The 21,235-nt window shown below is 38.3% G+C and overlaps 1 protein-coding gene across 1 annotated transcript in view; it reads right to left on the bottom strand.

The window, feature by feature from the left end:
• Positions 1 to 11,826, bottom strand: part of fndc7rs1 (fibronectin type III domain containing 7, related sequence 1) — a 42,024-nt gene extending 30,198 nt beyond the window's left edge. Inside the window, exons 1-16 of the mRNA XM_067453432.1 lie at positions 11,721 to 11,826; positions 11,607 to 11,625; positions 11,069 to 11,332; positions 10,724 to 10,984; positions 10,330 to 10,593; positions 9,831 to 10,088; positions 8,891 to 9,160; positions 7,054 to 7,317; positions 6,677 to 6,937; positions 4,768 to 5,028; positions 3,707 to 3,960; positions 3,305 to 3,620; positions 2,702 to 2,962; positions 1,623 to 1,886; positions 1,231 to 1,494; positions 629 to 889 (exon numbers count right to left, since the gene is read on the bottom strand). Coding sequence (XP_067309533.1) covers positions 629 to 889; positions 1,231 to 1,494; positions 1,623 to 1,886; positions 2,702 to 2,962; positions 3,305 to 3,620; positions 3,707 to 3,960; positions 4,768 to 5,028; positions 6,677 to 6,937; positions 7,054 to 7,317; positions 8,891 to 9,160; positions 9,831 to 10,088; positions 10,330 to 10,593; positions 10,724 to 10,984; positions 11,069 to 11,332; positions 11,607 to 11,625; positions 11,721 to 11,774 — 3,796 coding nt within the window. The 5' untranslated portion in view covers positions 11,775 to 11,826. The remainder of the gene's footprint in view (positions 1 to 628; positions 890 to 1,230; positions 1,495 to 1,622; positions 1,887 to 2,701; positions 2,963 to 3,304; positions 3,621 to 3,706; positions 3,961 to 4,767; positions 5,029 to 6,676; positions 6,938 to 7,053; positions 7,318 to 8,890; positions 9,161 to 9,830; positions 10,089 to 10,329; positions 10,594 to 10,723; positions 10,985 to 11,068; positions 11,333 to 11,606; positions 11,626 to 11,720) is intronic.
• Between the last annotated feature and the right edge of the window lie 9,409 nt (positions 11,827 to 21,235).

Below are 21,235 nucleotides of genomic sequence, written 5' to 3'. Positions count from 1 at the left end.
CCTGCTGCATTCTGTTCCAGAAAATGTCAGATTTTGTATTATTGCGTTCTGGCATTGTTTTTAAATGATCCAGCATAAACAAGTGCAATACATGGTGACGGTGCGTGCATGTAGCGAGTGGAGCAGAGCGAGGCTTTTCAGTTCATTCCTATAAATTTGGAAGTTGAGCTTCAGATGTCAAAAGTGATATTATCAAAAAAATATAAACAAATTATAATAAATATAAACAAACATTATTAATGTGAAAAACCATTCTGCTAAAGGATTTTTGATGGGTCAACGGTGCAATTATAAATGTAATTACATGCAGGCTTTTTTGTGGAAATATTGGTTTTTTTAAATTGAGCAATGACATTCTTCAGCTTTAAAAAGAATCATTGTAACAGAGGCCAGCTAGTAGTAGTTGCTGTGTGAGTAAACCTCACTCCTCTGACCTCATGAGACACTCTAGCGACTGATGCTAGAGGTTGCAGCCTTTAGCCTCCTTGTTAGAGCATCCGATTCTCATGCCGGCGGACCCATGTTCGAGTCCCAGTCCGAACAGTGGGGGTTACATCATTATATGAAATAGGAAATAAACTGGTTTGGTTTTAATTGTGTTACTCAGTTATATGTCATATTTTATTACCTGTTTGGACCTGAACAGGTGCACTGTTCCCACTGCAACAGTTGCTGCTTTTCGCCTTCACTGTGATCGTGTAAGACTCTCCGCAGGTCAAAGTTGAAAGGTCACAGGAGGTGGAGGCTGAGGTGCAGTTCGCTGAGAGGCCATTAACACTGCTGGCTGTCACTGAGTAAAGCTCCGCCCCCTGGCTGCTCCCCCAGGTTACTGTTGCTATGTTACTACTACAGTTGACATTGGCCGATACGTTTTGTGGCGCACAAGGAGCTGAGGAAATGACAGAAAACAAAATAAGTACATGGTTGACTTCATTTAAAAGAATATTCAGAGTCCTGTCCACTTGAATGCTAGATAAGTTCAATACTGTGTGTTTGTGTTGTTTCTACAAAGAAACATTGTGGTGATGGAGCTCAAGTTATATTTAACTGGTCAGATTCTGAGACAAAATTTCTAAAGTGCTGCGGACTATGATATACTGTGCACTATAGTTTACAATTTCTGCATTTAAACACCAGACAAACTTGTAATGTGCAAAATTTTTCAAAATTTAGATGGAGGATGAACAAAGCAAAACGATTATAAAGTTATGCAGTAGAGGAAATACTTACCAGTATTGACACGACGCACTTCACTACGTTGTCCAGGGCAGTCGGCGCTCATAGCTGTGACTGAGACGTTGTACGCCTGACCACATGCCAGTCTGCTGATGTTACAGGAAGTGCTGCTGGAGTTGCATGTTAGCGTAATTCCATTATCACCTTCTGCTGTTACTATATAGTTCGAAACAAGGCCACTAGATGCTGCCCAGGAAACAGACGCAGTGTCAGTCCCACAGGATAATGACACATTGACTTGAGTGGGAGCACATGGAGCTGGAACGAAAAAATTACAGTGATGAGATGCACAATATTTTAGCACAATAGACTATTTGATGCTATAAGAAAGGGTTTAAATTCGGGTCTAAGCTAATTACACTTTGAATTATTGTTTAATGTTATACCTGTGTCTAGAGTGACCAGGGGTTTAGAACAGGTTGAACAGTTCTGGCCGTATCCTATGACACTGACGTTGTAGCGTGTACCACACTGCAGTGAGCTGATGTTGCATGAGGAGCCGCTGGTGAAACAGCTGCGCTTTTGGGCGTCCTGTAAAGACTGCAGTGTTGCGTTGAAATTTACTGAACCATTGCCTGGTGTCCAAGAAACGAGTGCTGAGTTGGTGCGGCAATCCAGTCTGGCTTGAATGCCAGTATTAGGACATGGTGCTGCAACATGAAAAAATTATAGCACATTAAAATGCTGTTGCAAAACTGTATTTTTACATGCTGGATGGTAGCCAGGGTGTTGCCATATGGTTGCTAAGGCACTGTTTATGTGGTTTGGTGCTACACATGGAGCTGGGTAGATTATATAAAATAGCATATAGTTGGGCAGTGCTTAATTTGAGTCATATCCTGCTGGATTCTGTTCCAGAAAAATGTCAGATTTTGTTTTTTTTTTTGCGTTCTGGCATTGTTTTTAAATGATCCAGCATAAAAAAGTGCAATACATGGTGACGGTGCGTGTACACTGACGTGTAGCGAGTGGAGCAGAGCGAGGCTTTTCAGTTCATTCCTATAAATTTGGAAGTTAAGTTTCAGATGTCAAAAGTGATATTATCACCAAAATATAAATATAAACAAACATTATTAATGTGAAAAAACATTCTGCTAAATGATTTTTGATGGGTCAACAGTGCAATTAAAAATGTAATTACATGCAGGCTTTTTTGTGGAAATATTGGATTTTTTAAATTGAGCAATGACATTCTTCAGCTTTAAAAAGAATCATTGTAACAGAGGCCAGCTAGTAGTAGTTGCTGTGTGAGTAAACCTCACTCCTCTGACCTCATGAGACACTCTAGCGACTGATGCTAGAGGTTGCAGCCTTTAGCCTCCTTGTTAGAGCATCCGACTCTCATGCCGGCGGACCCATGTTCGAGTCCCAGTCCGAACAGTGGGGGTTACATCATTATATGAAATAGGAAATAAACTGGTTTGGTTTTAATTGTTTTACTCAGTTATATGTCATATTTTATTACCTGTTTGGACCTGAACAGGTACACTGTTCCCACTGCAACAGTTGCTGCTTTTCGCCTTCACTGTGATCGTGTAAGACTCTCCGCAGGTCAAAGTTGAAAGGTCACAGGAGGTGGAGGCTGAGGTGCAGTTCGCTGAGAGGCCATTAACACTGCTGGCTGTCACTGAGTAAAGCTCCGCCCCCTGGCTGCTCCCCCACGTTACTGTTGCTATGTTACTACTACAGTTGACATTGGCCGACATGTTTTGTGGCGCACAAGGAGCTGAGGAAATGACAGAAAACAAAATAAGTACATGGTTGACTTCATTTAAAAGAATATTCAGAGTCCTGTCCACTTGAATGCTGGATAAGTTCAATACTGTGTGTTTGTGTTGTTTCTACAAAGAAACATTGTGGTGATGGAGCTCAAGTTATATTTAACTGGTCAGATTCTGAGACAAAATTTTTTAAATTGCTGCAGACTATGATATACTGTGCACTATAGTTTACAATTTCTGCATTTAAACACCAGACAAACTTGTAATGTGCAAAATTCTTCAATATTTAGATGGAGGATGAACAAAGCAAAACGATTATAAAGTTATGCAGTAGAGGAAATACTTACCAGTATTGACACGACGCACTTCGCTACGTTGTCCAGGGCAGTCGGCGCTCATAGCTGTGACTGAGACGTTGTACGCCTGACCACATGCCAGTCTGCTGATGTTACAGGAAGTGCTGCTGGAGTTGCATGTTAGCGTAATTCCATTATCACCTTCTGCTGTTACTATATAGTTCGAAACAAGGCCACTAGATGCTGCCCAGGAAACAGACGCAGTGTCAGTCCCACAGGATAATGACACATTGACTTGAGTGGGAACACATGGAGCTGGAACGAAAAAATTACAGTGATGAGATGCACAATATTTTAGCGCAATAGACTATTTGATGCTATAAGAAAGGGTTTAAATTCGGGTCTAAGCTAATTGCACTTTGAATTATTGTTTAATGTTATACCTGTGTCTACAGTGACCAGGGGTTTAGAACAGGTTGAACAGTTCTGGCCGTATCCTATGACACTGACGTTGTAGCGTGTACCACACTGCAGTGAGCTGATGTTGCATGAGGAGCCGCTGGTGAAACAGCTGCGCTTTTGGGCGTCCTGTAAAGACTGCAGTGTTGCGTTGAAATTTACTGAACCATTGCCTGGTGTCCAAGAAACGAGTGCTGAGTTGGTGCGGCAATCCAGTCTGGCTTGAATGCCAGTATTAGGACATGGTGCTGCAACATGAAATTTTTTTTAACTCATCTAACTGCAGTAGAAAACCATATTTTATACATTTACTGATTTGTGTGTGTCAAGCAAAAAAAGTTAGGATGTTGCTTTATGGTTGCTGGGTGTTCTGGGAGGTTGCTAAGGAGCTTCTTAATAGTTTAAAGGTCCCATTCTTCGCGTGTTTTCGAACCTTTGATTATGTTTACAGTGTGCAATATAACATGAGTTCATGTTTTGCGTGTAAAAAAAACACAGTATTTTTAACACAATTTACTTTTCTGTACACCGCTGTTTCCTCTGTCCTAAAAACGGCCTGATGATTTCCTTGTTCTATTTATTCCCTACTTCAGAAATACGTAACGAGTTCTGATTGGGCCAGCGCTTCCCGTGTTGTGATTGGACAGCAGCTTAGCGCACTTTGCCCGGAAAGGTCCCGCCTCTTACCCTAACGGGGAGATGCAATCACTGAATGCGCGTTCTTCTCCACGTGACAGAGCAACAAGACCACGCCCCCTTTTTTGCGTGTTCTAGTGACGTCATTACATCCCGGCACTTCCTGCTGTAGTCCAAACCGGCCGTTCGCTGTAGGCTTTGAAAGGGAACTTCTGTTAAATAAAATATCTCGCTTGGCATTGAACTTTGAGCTTTATAATTTTACAGGTATTATTTATGCTCTAACAGCAACATTACATACTAACTAAAGTTTAGACTAAAGATGGAATCGCGAAGAACGGGACCTTTAAGTCAAAGGAAATTTAGTTTGTGTTTCCCAACCCTACCTGACCTGTCACTAATGAGCTGAGTTCAAGTACCTGAGACAAGAGTGATAGACTGGCTAACCGGGCCCATGCAGTCACCATTCATGCCCATAACTGTGATGGAATATTCCTGGCCACACGGCAGGTTTGGGATATCACAGCGTGTGATAGTGTTGTTGCAGGATGTCTTGTACCCTTGGCTGCCTTTCATCTTTACCAAGTACAAAGTGGCACCAAGTGCACTGTACCAGGTGATGGAAGCAATGTTGGAAGAACAGTTTAGAGCAGCAGTGACAAGGGTGGGAATGCAGGGTGCTAGATAAGGGAGAGAAAGAAGCTATATTTAAATAAATAGGTTATATATAAAAATATAAAAAAGTGCATACTGTTCAAAAGGCTGCCAAGGCTGCATTTATTTGATCAAAAATACAGTAAAAACTGTACTATTGTGAAATATTATTATAATGTAAAATACATGTTTTCTATTTTAATACATGTAATTTATTCCTACGAATTTGTCAGCATCATTACCAGTCTTCAGTGTGACATGATGCTTCAGAAATCATTCTAATATTTGGTGCTAAAGCAACATTTTTTTTATCATCAATTTTATGCTGCTTAATATTTTTGTAGAAACCAAAATATTTTTTTCAGGATTCTTTGATGGATAGAAAGCTCATGAAAGAACATATTTTATTTGACATTACAATCTTTTGTAACATAAATGTTTATACTGCAACTTTTGATCAATTGTATGTGTCCTTACTGAATAAAATTATTCATTTCTTTAATAACAGAATCATTAAGACCAACATTTGGTAACATAAAAAAATGAAAAAAGTTAACAAAACAAAAAAAGTTTTTTTTTCATAATAATATTCATACAATAATACATTTTATGTATTTGAATACATTTTAATGCCAATGTTGATATGACTCATTTATATAAGAGTAAAATAATAAAAGTTAACATGAGCTGACACCTGTTAGCACTGCAGCTCTAGGTTGAGAGCCATCAGCTTAGAGAGTCACATTTGGCCTCATCCCACATGGCAGAGAGGTCAGCTGACAGGGAGTGCCAATAGTGTGACAAGAAGCTATCTTGGTCCTTTTATTCATTCCTTTTTATTTAAATGTTTTGTACATTGTTTGTTTTATCCATTTACCCCTGTTATCCATCCCCTTTTTTGTTGTACATTATTTTTTTTTATTTTACATATTAAATAGTTGATCACTTTCATTCATACCCTTTTTGTATTGCATTTTACATATCCGGCATTTTTTCCATCATCCCCTTTTATTTATTTATTTATTTATTTATTTATTTTATTTTATTTTGCATTTTAAATATATGGTTCTTTTTCTTCACCCGGTTATTTTACTTAGGTTTATTTTACATTTTAAATATTTGACCTCTTTTATTATTTATTTTTTATTGTTATTGCACATATATGGACCCTTAATCAAATTGTATTTTAGATTTTATATTAATTTATAAATAAACCAGATAAATAAAGAAATGTATTTTTAAAATCTGGGCTGTCTATTTATCCCATTTTATTATTTTTCATTGATTTGTTTTACATTATTTTTATTTTACATATTACAAATTTGATCACTTTTATTTAACATTTCAAATATCTGGCATCTTTTCTTCATCCCATTTTATTTTGTGTTTTACATATTTTTATTTTTATTTTACATTCTAAATATATCAACCTTTTTCTTCATCCTCTTATTTTATTTGAGAATAATATGCATTTATTGTACAAATCTGGACCCTTTATTCAATTTTCTCAATTTTGACTTTACATTAATTTATAAATTAACCAGATAAATAAAAATGTTTAATATTTTAAATACTTTTATTTATATATGTATTTTTTGTTAATTTTATAATTTATTTGATTTTTAATTATCAGGTACCTTTTATTTGTCTGTTTTTGGTCATTTGTGCACCTACCCGTCTGTAGGGTGACATGTTGACTCTCAGAGCTGTTGCATTGCATGTTGTTTGCTATGACAAATGCATCATATGTCATTCCGCATGTCAGGTTTTGGAATGTGCACTCCGTCGCCATGGCAGTGCAGATGTGAACTATGCCATCCGGACCTTTCGCCATTCCGATGTAGAGAACGGCACCGTTGCTACTGAGCCATGAGAGTGAGGCTGAGTCTGAACTACAGTTCCCCACAACAGACACATTCTGAGGGGCGCAGGGAACTACGGAGGAAGATAAAAGAGTATTAACATCTGATACCATGCCATGGTACTTTTAGGGCATTTTCATATACTATTGTATTTACATTGCAATATTTGCAATGTGTACACATGCTTACCTGTCTCTGCCACCTCTCCTATCACAGGATCAGTAGTACAGATACCATCAGTGGCAATAATCCACACACTGAGGCTCTCGCCGCAGTCCAGACCTGTTAGTGTGCAGCTCGTGTTTCTAGATGTACAGTTGTAGAAATCTCCACGATTACCGCGAGCCTCCACAGTGTAGGTGGAGGCTCCTTCGGCCAGGTCCCAAGAAGTGACGGCACTGCCTATGCTATTACAGTTTGCATTTGTGATGATGTTCTGTGGCAAACATGGGGCTACAGGTGTAAAGCGACAGGACAAAAGGAAAAAAATTAAAATTATATTTAAAACAAGTGAAGTTACATTTATTTACATAGTATCTTTATCTACAGAAGATATTAGTGTTATTATTCAGCCACAATTTAATGTTGATTCAATTCGGTCCAATAACAGTGTCAATGTCAAAGTTATTGCCATAATCCGGCTCAATTCAGTTCAAATTTTGTTCTCACCCGATAGTATTGATAATACAATTGAATGGTTGCATGTAATTATGCATAATTTACTGTTATTACTATGGTCACATGTCACATACATAACAAGGATACTACAAATCCTAGAATAAAGTGTTACAAACTGAATATTAATCGTCTTTAAAACACTTATGTTGTGTTTGGGTCATTTTGACCCGGAGAGGATGGGAGCGATAGATAGATAGAAAATAATGTTAATCATGTTCATGTTCACATATGTGCATTTGTGCTTGAAAAAATAAAGGCCTGAGACATCTGCATAAATGTGTGGATACATGCACACTCGCACTACTGCACACACACACACACACACACACACACACACACACACGTTCATGTAAACAAACAGCTATTTTGAGTATTACAAGCTTTCTTTTTCACAGAGATAAACTTTATCCTCAGATCAATGAGGTTTAAAATCAGTCAGTTTGAAAAATAAATACAAAACCTGTCCTATTTGAAAGAAAACAATTTGACAAAAAGATTTATGAGCTATTTGTAGGCCAGTCATTTTGGACTGGGGACATGACAAGTATAACTTTGTTCCATTTCAAAGAAAATTCCCGGTTAAGCATTAAAGCATACTAATGTGATACATTTTTTCCATATTTTGGTGAACATTGACAAAATTATCCACAAATAATGCTTTTGGTAACACTATTTTGATGGTCCCTTTTGAATCTTCTGTTGACTTTACATTGCATTTATATGTTAACTAACTCTCATTAGAGTATTAGAATTATTATGCTTAATATCTGCTAACATTTTATTGTTTTTGTCCCCCAAAAGACATTCTACTGACTATAAGTAACATTGCAACTACATGTCAACTTATTCTAACCCTAGCCCTACCTACCAGTCAACTATACTCGACTAACACCAATGAGAGTGTAGGTACAAAATAAAGTGAAGCCATGCTTTTTTCCATTAAAAAATGAAGATGCATCAGTTCAGATCAAATAAGTTCCAAAAAAACCTACGATCCTACGATCAATCAGTTCCAAAAAAAAACAAAAACAAGTTGACAATCCATTGAATAAAACATTTGGTGATAATGTAGCATAACAAGTGATTTACAAGCCATTTTAAAAAAAGGCCGGTCATTTTTGACTGGGAACATCGAAGGTTGTCTTTACACACAGCGTTAAATAGCACATAGTTTAGTCTTTTTTAATCCCAAAAATAACTGCAGATTTATGCTTCTCTTATTCTAATGATTGTGACGTACCAATAGCGATTACATTACAGTATTAATATTTCATGTTAGTCCCAGACATTAACAGTGTCATATCATGAAATTAATAATATTATTTTATTTTTTTTGCCAAAAACTCACCCGTTTTGATCATCACTTCACTTGTATATCCGCTGTCGCAGTCTAGTCCTCCAGAGTAGATAGATTTGACGAAGAAGCTGTATCTTTTACCACAGATGTTATCGGTGAAGTAACAGGTGGTGTCCATAGTGATGCAATCAGTTACCTGGCCGTCCGAGTCCACAGCCTGGGCGTGGTAATAAGCCGTGCTGTTGGTGGGACTCCACGAGAACAGGATGACATTGCTGGAACATTCACGGTACAGTTGTGGTGTTTTGGGTGGGCAGGGTGCTGTGTTTGTTTGAGAGATAGGGGAGAGAAATTAAATTGCTGATACATATCCTTTATCCTTTAAGTACCCTTATCCATTTTTATTTAAAGGGATAATCCACCTACCCTCATGTCGTTCAAAACCTGTACAACTTTCTTTATACAGTGGAGTGCAGAAAAAGATATTTGGAAGAATATTTCCTCTGTTTTTGTCCATAGAATGAAAGACAATGGGGTCCATTGATTTTCTTTGAATGGACAAAAACGCACTGAGACATTTCAAAATACCGTCTTTTATGTTGTGCAGAAGAAAGAATGTCATATAGGTTTAGAACGACCTAAAGGTGAGTAAATGATGACAGAATATTCTTTCTTTATTTTAACCTTTAGGAGAGAGACTGAGAGCAGATAAAAATACAACCTGAGAAAGGCAACCGTAGAAAAGGCAGGTAGATTTACTAACTTAAGGGCTTAGAGTGATGCAGGAACTAGAACAATTCTGCCACCTGATACCACATGACCTTCCATTAAATCTCGGCCTCAATAGACTCCACAGCTCATTTAATCTACATGACAGTAATTCCTGGGTGTGTTTCTTCTCAGACTTCCTACACCATGAGAGGCTTTCCTGCTCTTCTCCCAGAGGACTGGATCAGGTGTGAGTGTAACCTTTGAGAGAGGGCATCTTTACCTGTCTCAAAGACGTAGCTGCCATCGGAGGTGCTTTCACAGTTACCAATGGCTGTAATCCACACAGAGTATTGTTCTCCACACTTCAGCATCGAGATCTGGCAGGCGGTGCTATTGGATGTGCAGTTAAGCGACCGGCCTTGGCCATCTCTTATGACCGCACGGTACCACAGGGCACCAAACACTCCATTCCAGCTAATCGATGCCATGGCAGTAGCGCAGCTGTACTCCACGGAGATGGAGGAAACTGTTGGAATGGCTAAAAAAAAGACCAAGAAGTGACATGTCAGAGTTCTGCAAATCCAGACGCTGAAAAGACCAGCACTGACTTCTAGGCTGGTTTATGTTTAGTTTTGTTTCTGGTCTAGAAAATGTCCTTTTTCTTGAAGAAAGGCTAGTCTAAAAGCATTCAACACACATCAGTGCATACATCTATTGCTTTATCTTTATGGTTTCATTCAAAGGTCACTCTGCTTCATCCTCATGTAGGTGCAACTTACTGGAAGTTATGTAGCTAAAGTTTGCAGGCTCTCCTGGTTCCAGGAACATGTTGACGGATGCAATCCCTATTGTGTATGTTAAACACGGCTGCAGGTCTGTGATATTCACAGCGGTAGCAGTGATGTTCCTAAGAGGAAAGACTAGCTTATTATTGGCCATGACTGAAAGCTGGTAGAGCAGGACACCTGGGACGCTGAACCATGATGCGCGAGCCGTGCTCAGTGTTAACTCTTTCACGTTCATGCCTTCTGGAGGCTGCACCACTGTAGAACAAGAAAGTTATGTGAATGGTCGCTTAATCGTCAATTATAGAAAGGTGAGATTGCATTGACAGGCTACCAAAGCTGCAGTATTGAAAACAGCACAAAACTGGTTAAAACCAAGTAGACTTACATGTTCTGATGGTTTTAACAAGACTCCTGGCGCCGAGTCCTGCAGCATTCGCGGAAAAAACGTAACAGCTGTATGGGGTATTGTTGCGGAGGTTGTCTACCTGTCCATTTAGCGTGGTGAATGTGAGGTTACGAGTCTCAATGTGGAACGTTCCGTTCACCACCAAAAAGTATGTATCAGCTCCTTGAGCACTGGACCACACAAACCTGATCGAGGTGCTCGATATTGCTCTCGATTCTGTTATTTGTGAGGCGGCAGGAACTGCACGTAAAAAAAAGAAAAAGAAATTACATGATTTGAAAATGAAACAAAATTTGTCCAGATACGCGTGGGTCAATAATTTACCTGTCTGTGCCATCTGGGAGCTGATGCACGTCACAATATTCAACACAAACACTTTAAAAGTCACTTGATAAATTTGCCCCGGTCTTAAGCCCTGGATCAGTTTCTCCACAGTGGATGAAGCGAGTGCTGGAATAGAAACAGGTGATGTGTTGCTTGAATTCACAGCCTTGACATCGAGAACATAGTTCGTCGCTCCTTGATGAAAGTTCCATTTTACAAGGAGAGATGATGCACTGGGTGATGTGATTGATGTTATGTCACAGCCTGGAGGAGACAAAAAATTACAATAATTACTTGCAATAATCTTATTTATTGTCACTTTAAAATATTAAAGTGTGTATTAATACTATACATTTAGGTAAATACATTTATATTCCGTGTTTTTTTGTGTTATATGTAAATTTTTCGTTAACAAATCTTTTGTCTTCTGATCTCGATAAATAGACAATTTATTATACATAATTAGATGGTATTAATATACTTAATATTTTCACTTATAACTATAGTAAATACATATAAATTAATATTAAATACTTACTTGGATAAGCTTCGTTTACCTTAGAACAAAGAAACATATAATAGTCAACTTAAGCATAAGGTCTTCAAACATAATAATGAACAATAAATAATTAACAGATTATTTAATAAATACCTGTGTCAGTGAGAACAGTGTTACAAAGAAGCACAGTGTTGCTGGAAGATGCATCTCTGATTGATGTTTAAGGTGCTAATAATAAGTTAAGGTACATACTCTTGCCAATATGGAGAGAAATCTGAAATCTTTTGTGGCACGGTGCATGTATACCTTCTCTGTGAGAACCAATCAGTGCATCCAAAATGAGGACAGGTGGATGCCTCTGGGCTGAAGACCTCATCCAAGTATCTGTGTGTGTGTGTGTGTGTGTGTGTGTGTGTGTGTGTGTGTGTGTGTGTGTGTGTGTGTGTGTGTGTGTGTGTGTGTGTGTGTGTGTGTGTGTGTGTGTGTGTGTGTGTGTGTGTGTGTGTGTGTGTGTGTGTGTGTGTGTGTGTGTGCGTGTGCGCGTGTGTTTGTTTTAACAGCTTAGGGCTAGGCTGGGGGTCTAAGGTTTATTGTTAGACTCATTAAGACCAAAAACTTTTGAAACTAAAGTTCTCTCCATGTTCTTTCTAACTTAGTTCTCTCTAAGATGATCAGCATTATATTTTAATAATAACTTTATTTGAAAAACATCATGTGTGTAAACGAAGAACATACTGGTGTGTTAGGATTATTTTTTAGTGGGAAATGATATAGGATAGGTTGTTAGTCATTAGGTTTCAGGAAAGCAGGCTCAGTATAATGGATAGTGTGAAATTCCCATCCTTTAGTGGCCTGCCTCAAGCAATCTGGTGTAATATTAAAGAACGGTTAAATTACTGTATATAAACACACATTTTCCCCTCTAATTTCACATAAATTCTGGTTTAAAATTATCCTCTTTCATGTTGATTTTGTATTTGTTGGTATTTCTGATTATATGTTTTCAAAAAATGGCATGTACCGATGCAGTTGAACTGAATGACTGTTTTCAGTAAATCATTTTATTCAGTTACTGCTGAATTCAGTTACATTAACTCTAAAGATGTTAATAATGTAAATGGAGATATGTTTTAGTGTAGCTTATGGAGTTATTCTTTTTAACATCAACAAATATGTTTTTTTCTTTAAACTAGACAACTTTTACAGCTATGTAAGATACTTTTTAAAATCTATTTGTTAGGCTATTTTTTTGGAATTACTTTTAACCCCATATTATAAATGGCTACATGTTAAGCTGTGTTTTTTTATTTGCTCATATGAATGACAATACACTATGGCTAAAGACTATGGCTATGACAAAAAATCCCACTTTTTTCTTCTAAAGTAGCCACATTTGTTTATAAAAGCAAAATTTGCATTTATACATTATGTGTATGGCTTGTGGGAGTAGCTGTAAAACAGTATCTACGCAATTTTTACATGAATTAGCCGATAATTAACAACCTTAATGAAACATCATTGAAAACATTGCATTTATCTATAACTAAATGTAAAGAACCAAAATTATATATAGTTTTACCATATACCATATATCATATAGTTATAGATGTTGAAAGAGTTTCAACGTTAAAGTTCTAATGTTATAAGTCTATCTTATTTTATGTCTAGAGCCAGAGTACAGCTTTGCTATGTAAGAGATCTTCCAGGTGTTTACTGATCAGCATTTAGAATGACGAAAGCAACGGAATGTTTCGCTTTCATCATTGCGACTAAAACAGTATGTGCTATGAAAGATAATGAAGGATTAGAATGCGTTTGTCTGGGTTTCTCTGATCCCAGAAGCAAGAAGCTGTGAGGGGAAAGTGAATCTGCCTCTTCTATTCAGAGCCTGAAACATACACCAATCTCTGTGTCCAGCCAGCTCAGATTGTTTTGTATGGTGGTTCAGGTCAGTGTCTTTAATGGTATAGCTTTCTTTGCTTTAAAAGGTGGTTTCCCTGAGAATCATTCGTTTCTCTCAGGCCGTCGTAATTGTAAGGAAAGCATAAAGAATAAAAATGTCTAGGAAATTGGCTAGTAAATTGTGCGAATAGGTCACCTGTAATTGAGTTAGAGGCAAAAAAAAAAAAGTTTTTCGTTAAAATAAGCAGATATAGGGTGTGTGTATCAATCAATTCCCTAGTTCAGTAGTCAGGACACTGATCAGGGAGTGTCATTTTAAAGGTAAAATTATCCCATGATTACACATTACACTTTCTTCATAAGTTGAATACTATTTTACTTTATAACGTATTATATATGGATATTTTTCTTACAAAAACCCATCAATTCGCTTCAGACAGCCTTTAGCCAGAGCCTTGAAGAGCCAGGATATGTATTAATATAACTCAGATTGTGATCATCAGAAAGAGAAAGTCATTCACCTAGGGTGGCTTGAGGGTGAGAAAATCATGGGGTAATTTAAATTTTTAAAGGGAATTAATCCTTTAAGGGCTGGCTCAATTGCAAAATCCTTCCAGTGCACTCCATAAAAAGTTTCATCATACACTGTAAAACCCAGGGTGCATCGATGGTTCCCTTAACGGAAGATGTGAAGCATGGAACTTAAATCACGTGAGCCAACTCACTACACATAACAAATGATAACGACACGCAATATATATATTTTTTTTAAATAGAAAACATAATTTTATTATATTTCAGAATAAAGACAGGAACTCTCTTTTCTCAGGAAACTAAAGTTACATACGTAACCAGAGACGATATCAGTTCTGCTGTTGTTCATAATTATACCAATATGTTGCACAAGCCTGCCACACGAGTCCTGAAAACTGAAGCCGATGCGTCTCGATCACCCCCCGGGTGACTGGATGCAGTATAGGTCATAAATCCTGCCCCCTCCATGAAATGTAACGGGACATAGGCAAAACTAAACAATCAAATTACACTTCAAATAAATGTTTTCCTAAGATTTCTGTCATTTTAGGCTGTTTTAATTACGCTGATGTTATTAAAGTGTTATAATATAAAAATGGTAGCATGATATTATGATTGACAGCTTCTCTGTTACTCTTTTCCACCAAGGCAGTGCTGGAGGTGGTTCGGAGCCAGAGCCTAGTTTCAAATCGGTTCTTTGTCTTTTCACACCCAAAGTAAGAGCTCCAAACCAGGAAAAGCATTTCTTAAGTAGCACCGAATCATTGCTGGTCTAGAAGAAAGAACCACTTATGTCAGGGGCTGGGGGGTGAGGTTACTGTGACCAACAAGATGAACACAAACTTGTACCCGCCATTTTTGAAATAACGAACTAATCGAGCTAATAGCTGCTCGATTGTAATCTCTGTCTATACAAATTACAGCAAGCTGCATGAATGCGTTGGATTCGCTGTGTTTTGATGCCGATGTAGGTTTGCAAAGCCATGTGCATCGATAGTAATGCAACGTTCGCCATTATTGATGAAAGGCTTGGTCTAGATGCATCGTCGCTGCACAGACTGATCGTCGTATGACATCAATATACAGCAAGCGCATACTACTCCTTATGCTTTAGAATCGCCCATGCAGTCTTTCGCTGAATAGTCTGCGCTTTCTTCAATGCATCTCGATTAAGCCTGGTGTGCCTCGCTAACATTGCTGAGAAAGATGAGACGTATACAGTGACGTAAGACCTGGCTCTGTGTTGGCTCCCTAGCTTGTGGAAAAGCAAACCAGTTCTTAGAAGGCTCGTCGGTTGAACTAACTCCGAACTGGCACTAGCACTAGCCTTGAACTAGCACCAGGTTCATTCTGGTGGAAAGTGGTATGAGCGAAGTCGTCACTGAGGCACTAATGGACATTTTTTAGGAACTTCGGGAGGGGATTGGTGCTTTAACTTTAATGTCTACATTTTCATAACTGTTTATTTCTCAAAAAGTTGTTGATTAAGCGGGAGTGTGGGCAGGACCTTGATATCACAGTTCAGTTTTGTGCTCACTATTGCGCAGACTTGCACTCACACTGGCGGCATCATTTAGGTCAACGGAAGAATGAGAAGGCGCGTCATCGTCCATCTTTTTTTACAGTCTATAATGTTGCACAATGAGGATGACGTCACATCGCTGGAAAAAAAGTCATCAGTGTCCCAATGTGTAGTGAGCCAGTCTCCTTTACTGTCCTTACCAGTGCTCTAATGTGTGTATGGGCCCTATTTTAACGATCTAAAACGCAAGTGTCAAAGCGTGAAGCGCAAGTAACTTTGTGGGCGGGTCTCAGCGCTGTTGCTATTTTCCCGGCTGGATAAATGGCTCTTGCACCCGGCGCAAATCTAAAATGGGTTGGTCTGAAGTAGCTTCATTATTCATAGGTGTGGTTTGGGCGTAACGTGAATAAACCAATCAGAGCGTCATCCAACATTACCTTTAAAAGCAGGTGCGCAAGTTCCATTATGGATTGCTATTATTATGGCAAATTTACCAGGCGCACACCAGGAGCAGTTCACAGCCGAGGAGACTGATGTTCTTGTAAGAGCAGTGAAAGACAGAGAAGTTGTGTTGTATGGGGATGGGAGAAACCCACCCAAAATAGCGTCGGTTAAACAGTTTTTTTAGTTTTTCAGTCGATTTTTTTTCCTGGTTCTTGACAGACAAACCAATTTGTCAGATGTCCTTATATACAATAATGTCTTGCCACTATTGGGCAAACAGGTCTGATCCTTAATTACTACAATTAGCCTGAATAATTTGTAAGCTAGATTTATGCCTATTTTTTCACATCTTCGTGGCACACCACAATGATTTCTGTCATCTCATGTGTTAATATTTTTTTAGTGTAACAATTTATGATTTGCAAAAATAACTGTTGCATCTGAGTAGATTACATGAGCAAAGTGTATGCGCGTTGTGCACACTATACATTATGGTCAAGCATGCACCCTTAAAATAGCATAATGAACAACGCATAACGCGCCACTGACACCAGGGATTGTTTGCGCCGGAACACGCCTCCTTTTTTGCGCTGAACCGCCCAGGGAGCGCAAGTTCATTCACTAGTTTAGCGACGTGCTTCTGTGGAGGGAAAAGCGCGCTTTGCGCCGGTGCAAAATAGGAATGACACATGCGTCGGTGTACAAAGTCAATTGCGCTGGGTGCAAGATAGGGCCCTATATGATATACTGATTCAAAAGCTTGGGAGCAAGGGAACTGATTAAGTCCCTTTAAACAAGTAATTTCACTCTGAGCCCATCTTTGAAATGTCTTTCTCTGGCATGCAAGTGCAGCTCCTATTTCTTTGAATAGGGAAACATCAAATTCTCCAAAACTGTTTGCCAAGCTTACGATTAAATTTCATATTTTAAAATCACTAATGAAATATGACAATACCTGTCTCATAAATGTTCTTTCTAAAGGCTAAAATCATGACAAAAAAAACTGCATTTTGCAGTCCAAAGCACACATCTCAGAACCAGGCAGCAACCTCCCCTAGTTTCTCTTGAAGCCAATTTGCAAGTAACTTAAACTGCAATTCTTCGATTGGCCATTAACGACAGGCTCCAGAAGAGAGCAGAATCTCATTGTAGCCCCATGTTAAAATGGCAAACTTTACAACAGAAAAAAGCATGTTTACAGCCTGCTACAAATTGTGGTTTTGGTCTATATATCAAATTTTGACCTTCATGACAACTGTGAGGGGGATTTATTTTTTATAACTAATTTGTTTACCTTATACACTCCTGAACAAAATCTTAAGACCAGGGGATGCATTGCAAGTTTTAAACATTTCGCACTTCATAACTGGGTTGTAAGTGCTGCTTCAAAATGCCAAAAGAAGAAACAGGAGCAAGAGACAAAAAATGGAGAGTAGGCAATTTATTTAAAACTGCATTTAAACTCAAACAGGCCGTTCATCAGCTGATCAAAAGTTTAAGACCATAGCCATAAAAAGGTCAAATCTGCACACAAATATGGCTTTCATGTCATTGTCCTTCAAGCAGACATATTGTCAAGATCTCCTGATGGCAAAGGCAAAAAGGCTTTCTTTCTTTGAACGTGGCAGGATTGTTGAGCTGCACAAGCAAGGCCTTTCGCACCCCGCCATCGCTGCCGAGGTTGGACGCAGTAAGACAGTCATTTTACATTTCTTAAAAAACCCTGAGAGATATGGGACAAAAAAAGATTTCACCTGCACTGAACCGCAGGATCCGATGGGTTGTCCGTGAAGACACAGGTCGATCCTCAACCCAAATTAAGGCCCTTACTGATGCTGACTGCTGAAGACGTCATCTGCTAGAGAAGGGCTTCAAGAACAAAAAAACATCTTCAAAGGCCACATCTCCTCCCACGAGACACAAACTTGCCCGTTTAGAATTTGCAAGGGAGCACCAAACATGGGACATTGAAAAGTGGAAAAAAGTTTTATTCTCTGACGAGAACAAATTTAACCTGGACGGTCCGGGTGGCTTCCAATGTTAGTGGCATGACAAGAAGATCCCACCTGAGATGTTTTCTACGCAGCACAGTGGAGGAGGCTCCATCATGATCTGGGGTGCTTTTTCCTTCAATGGGAAAATGGAGCTTCAGGTTGTGCAGGGGCGTCAAATGGCGACTGGCTATGTGGATATGTTGCAGCGGGGCCTCCCTCTTGACCGAGGGCCCCTGTCTGTGCGGTAATGAATGCGTCTTTCAACAGGACAACGCTGCAATTCACAAAGCCCGCCTGACGAAGGACTTCTTCCAGGAGAATAACGTTGCTATTTTGGACCATCCTGCGTGTTCCCCTGATCTAAATCCCATTGAGAACATTTGGGGATGAATAGCAAGGGAAGTTTAATAAAATGGACTTCAATTCCAGACTGTGGATGCCCTTCGTGAAGCCATCTTCACCACATGGAGCAACGTTCCCACCAGCCTCTTGGAAACAGTCGCATCAAGCATGCCGAAACGAGTTTTTGAAGTGATCAACAAGAACGGTGGGGCTACTCACTACTGAGTCCTTTTTTGACACTTTTAGTACTGTTGTGCGTTTATTTTTGGGCTATGGTCTTAAACTTTTGATCGGCTGATGAACGGCCTGTTTCAGTTTAAATGCAATAAATGCAGTTAAATTGCCTACTCTCTATTTTTTGTCTCTTGCTCCTGTTTCTTCTTTTGGCATTTTGAAGCAGCACTTACAACCCAGTTATGATCCACTAGTGCGAAATGTGTAAAACTTGTAATGCATCCCCTGGTCTTAAGATTTTGTTCAGGAGTGTATAAAGCCTACACTATGGACACTACGTCCATATTTTTTTACAGTCTATGTTCAGAAAACTGCCTGTTTCTATAGCAAATAAATCTTCTAACAGCATCTGTAGTGATGCATGACTTTACTAATCAACTAATGGCTCTTTAATTTAGAAGGCAGGACTTAGTCTACATATTGGGTGTTTCACTTTTTCCCATTCATAAGTAATCGTGTGCACCATCTGATCAAGATGCACCTATAATTTAATTGCCTGCTGAGTTTTACGTCTCTTGACTGAGAGCACCTCTGTTGCATTCTCTCACACATGCGCACTTCGCAGTGAGAGAAAGAGAAAGCAAATGCAGAGCTCATTGACAGAATTGTCACTGTCCCGATCGGACCAGTGCGTGTCATCATGACGTTCACATTTGCATGCATATTTAGGCTTTGCCAATGTAAACATTCAAGCGCAAGAAGGCACGAAAAATAACTTATGCACTGTGTGAGTAGTTTTGTGTGTGCAAACTGCACATCCAAAGCAGGTGCCTAGAAAGCATGCGAATACTGAATTGATCTCTCCTTCATGTTTTCACACAACATAATGTCAAAATGCCCATCTTGGAGATATCCTAGTAAACAGTCGGTTGTAAGTGAATGTAAAAAGTCAAGCAGGAAAACGCATACAGTATCACTATATTGGATTTGTGCATTATATCCTAAAGTTACAGCAGCGTAATGTCTGTGTTTTTAATGTTAATCAAACAACAGACTCGTTGCAAAAGGTCACTCAATTGACTAAACATTTATAACTTTAATAATTATTTTAATATTTAATATTTAATTCATTTATACAGTGAAGAGAGTCTATGCAGTGTTATTTTAAAAAAATTCCGTAAGTTTGTAGGGGGTTTGTTGTTTGAGAAACAACGTTTTCAAGAATGTTGCACTGAAATATTGACTCAATGACTGTTGATTCATTGGGAGAAAATTAATACAGGGCTATAGAATGAATGTCTGATGTATGCAGCTGAACTTTTGGTCACAGAAGAGATTCATGAGATATGTTCAAAAAAGTCTAAAAAAATGAAAACATCTTTTTATTGCAGGGTTTGCACAGTTTGAGTCATTGCTTACTGCTTAGATTCACTTAATAGATGCATGTGAGAATATTGGGGCATAAACAAACATGAGGTATTAATGTTTTCAGTAATGTATTAGTAAATGTTAAAATTAACATTAATAAAGACTAATAAATGCTTAAGAAGTGCAGTTCATTATGAGTTCATGTTAACGGTAACTCTTTACAATAAGGTGTCATTAGTTAACGTATTAACTAACATGAACTAACCATGAGCAGTATAGCATTTGTATTTGTTCCTCTTTGTTACCGTTATAAATACAGCTGTTCATGGTTTCTTCATCTTAGTTCACAGTGCATTAACTAATGTTAACAAGATTTTAATAAAGTGTTATTAAATGTTGAAATTAACATTAACAAAGATAAATAAATGGTTCATTATTAGTTCATGTTAATAATGTAGTTAACTAATGAAACCTTTTTGTAAAGTGTTACTATGTTCTCTATTTAATGTCTTTGCTCTCTCACTGAAACAAAATATAAAAAAGTATTTATTTACTAAAGTCGTCAAGATTATTTCCCATGGGATTAATTATCAGTGTCATCACTGTATGGCACGTGTTTAAACCCATCTTTTCTATCACAAGTTATACATGTCTCTAGCCTAACATGTCTTGAGGCATGTTTTTGTCTTCATATAAGACTTGACAGGTCTGGCTCACAAATCCCACAGGAATCTGTCATATCAGTGCTTTTGTCAGCAATGTTATTGTTATATTTACATTTGTCCCACACTCATGGTATTTAACTTATCAGAATATGTGTTGTTTGGTCAATTTTCTACTTTAGTTCACATAATTTCCCAACTCACTTTCTAAAGAAAATGTGAGTGGGTCTTGCCCATGCAAAAACAAATGCCATAATGCTTAATTGTTGTACTTGCCATGTTTTTGCTATTAAACTGCAAGGTTGTTCTGGGTGGATTTTGAGATAATTGTTGCCCAGGTTAACAGGGTGCGGGTGGCAGTTAACTGGCTCAAAGTATCTATGATATTCTGAAATTGTCCGCGGTCATTTTGTTTTCTGTTCCGAAAGAAAACGTCCTGAGGGGAAACTTCCTGAATTAAATTAAGTTCTGTATTACATTGTATTCCCATCAAATTATTACTGTACAAAGAGAAAAATGTCTAGTTTTACATTTACCTTTTTGTTTACATGTTAGTCACAGTCTGCTGAGAACGTTACGCTAGCCGACCACCAGGACGTTTCTGACAAACGAACGAATGCGCCGCGCCCACGGATGAAAGATGACGCTACATCCCTGTTCTAAACTGCCGCGCGCTCCACTAACTATAATAAGAGTGCTTAAAAATATAAGATCGCCATTTAATGA

Source organism: Pseudorasbora parva, chromosome 9, assembly GCF_024679245.1.
Source record: "Pseudorasbora parva isolate DD20220531a chromosome 9, ASM2467924v1, whole genome shotgun sequence".
Lineage (NCBI taxonomy): Eukaryota > Metazoa > Chordata > Actinopteri > Cypriniformes > Gobionidae > Pseudorasbora > Pseudorasbora parva.
This window is presented reverse-complemented; position numbering and strand designations above follow the sequence as displayed.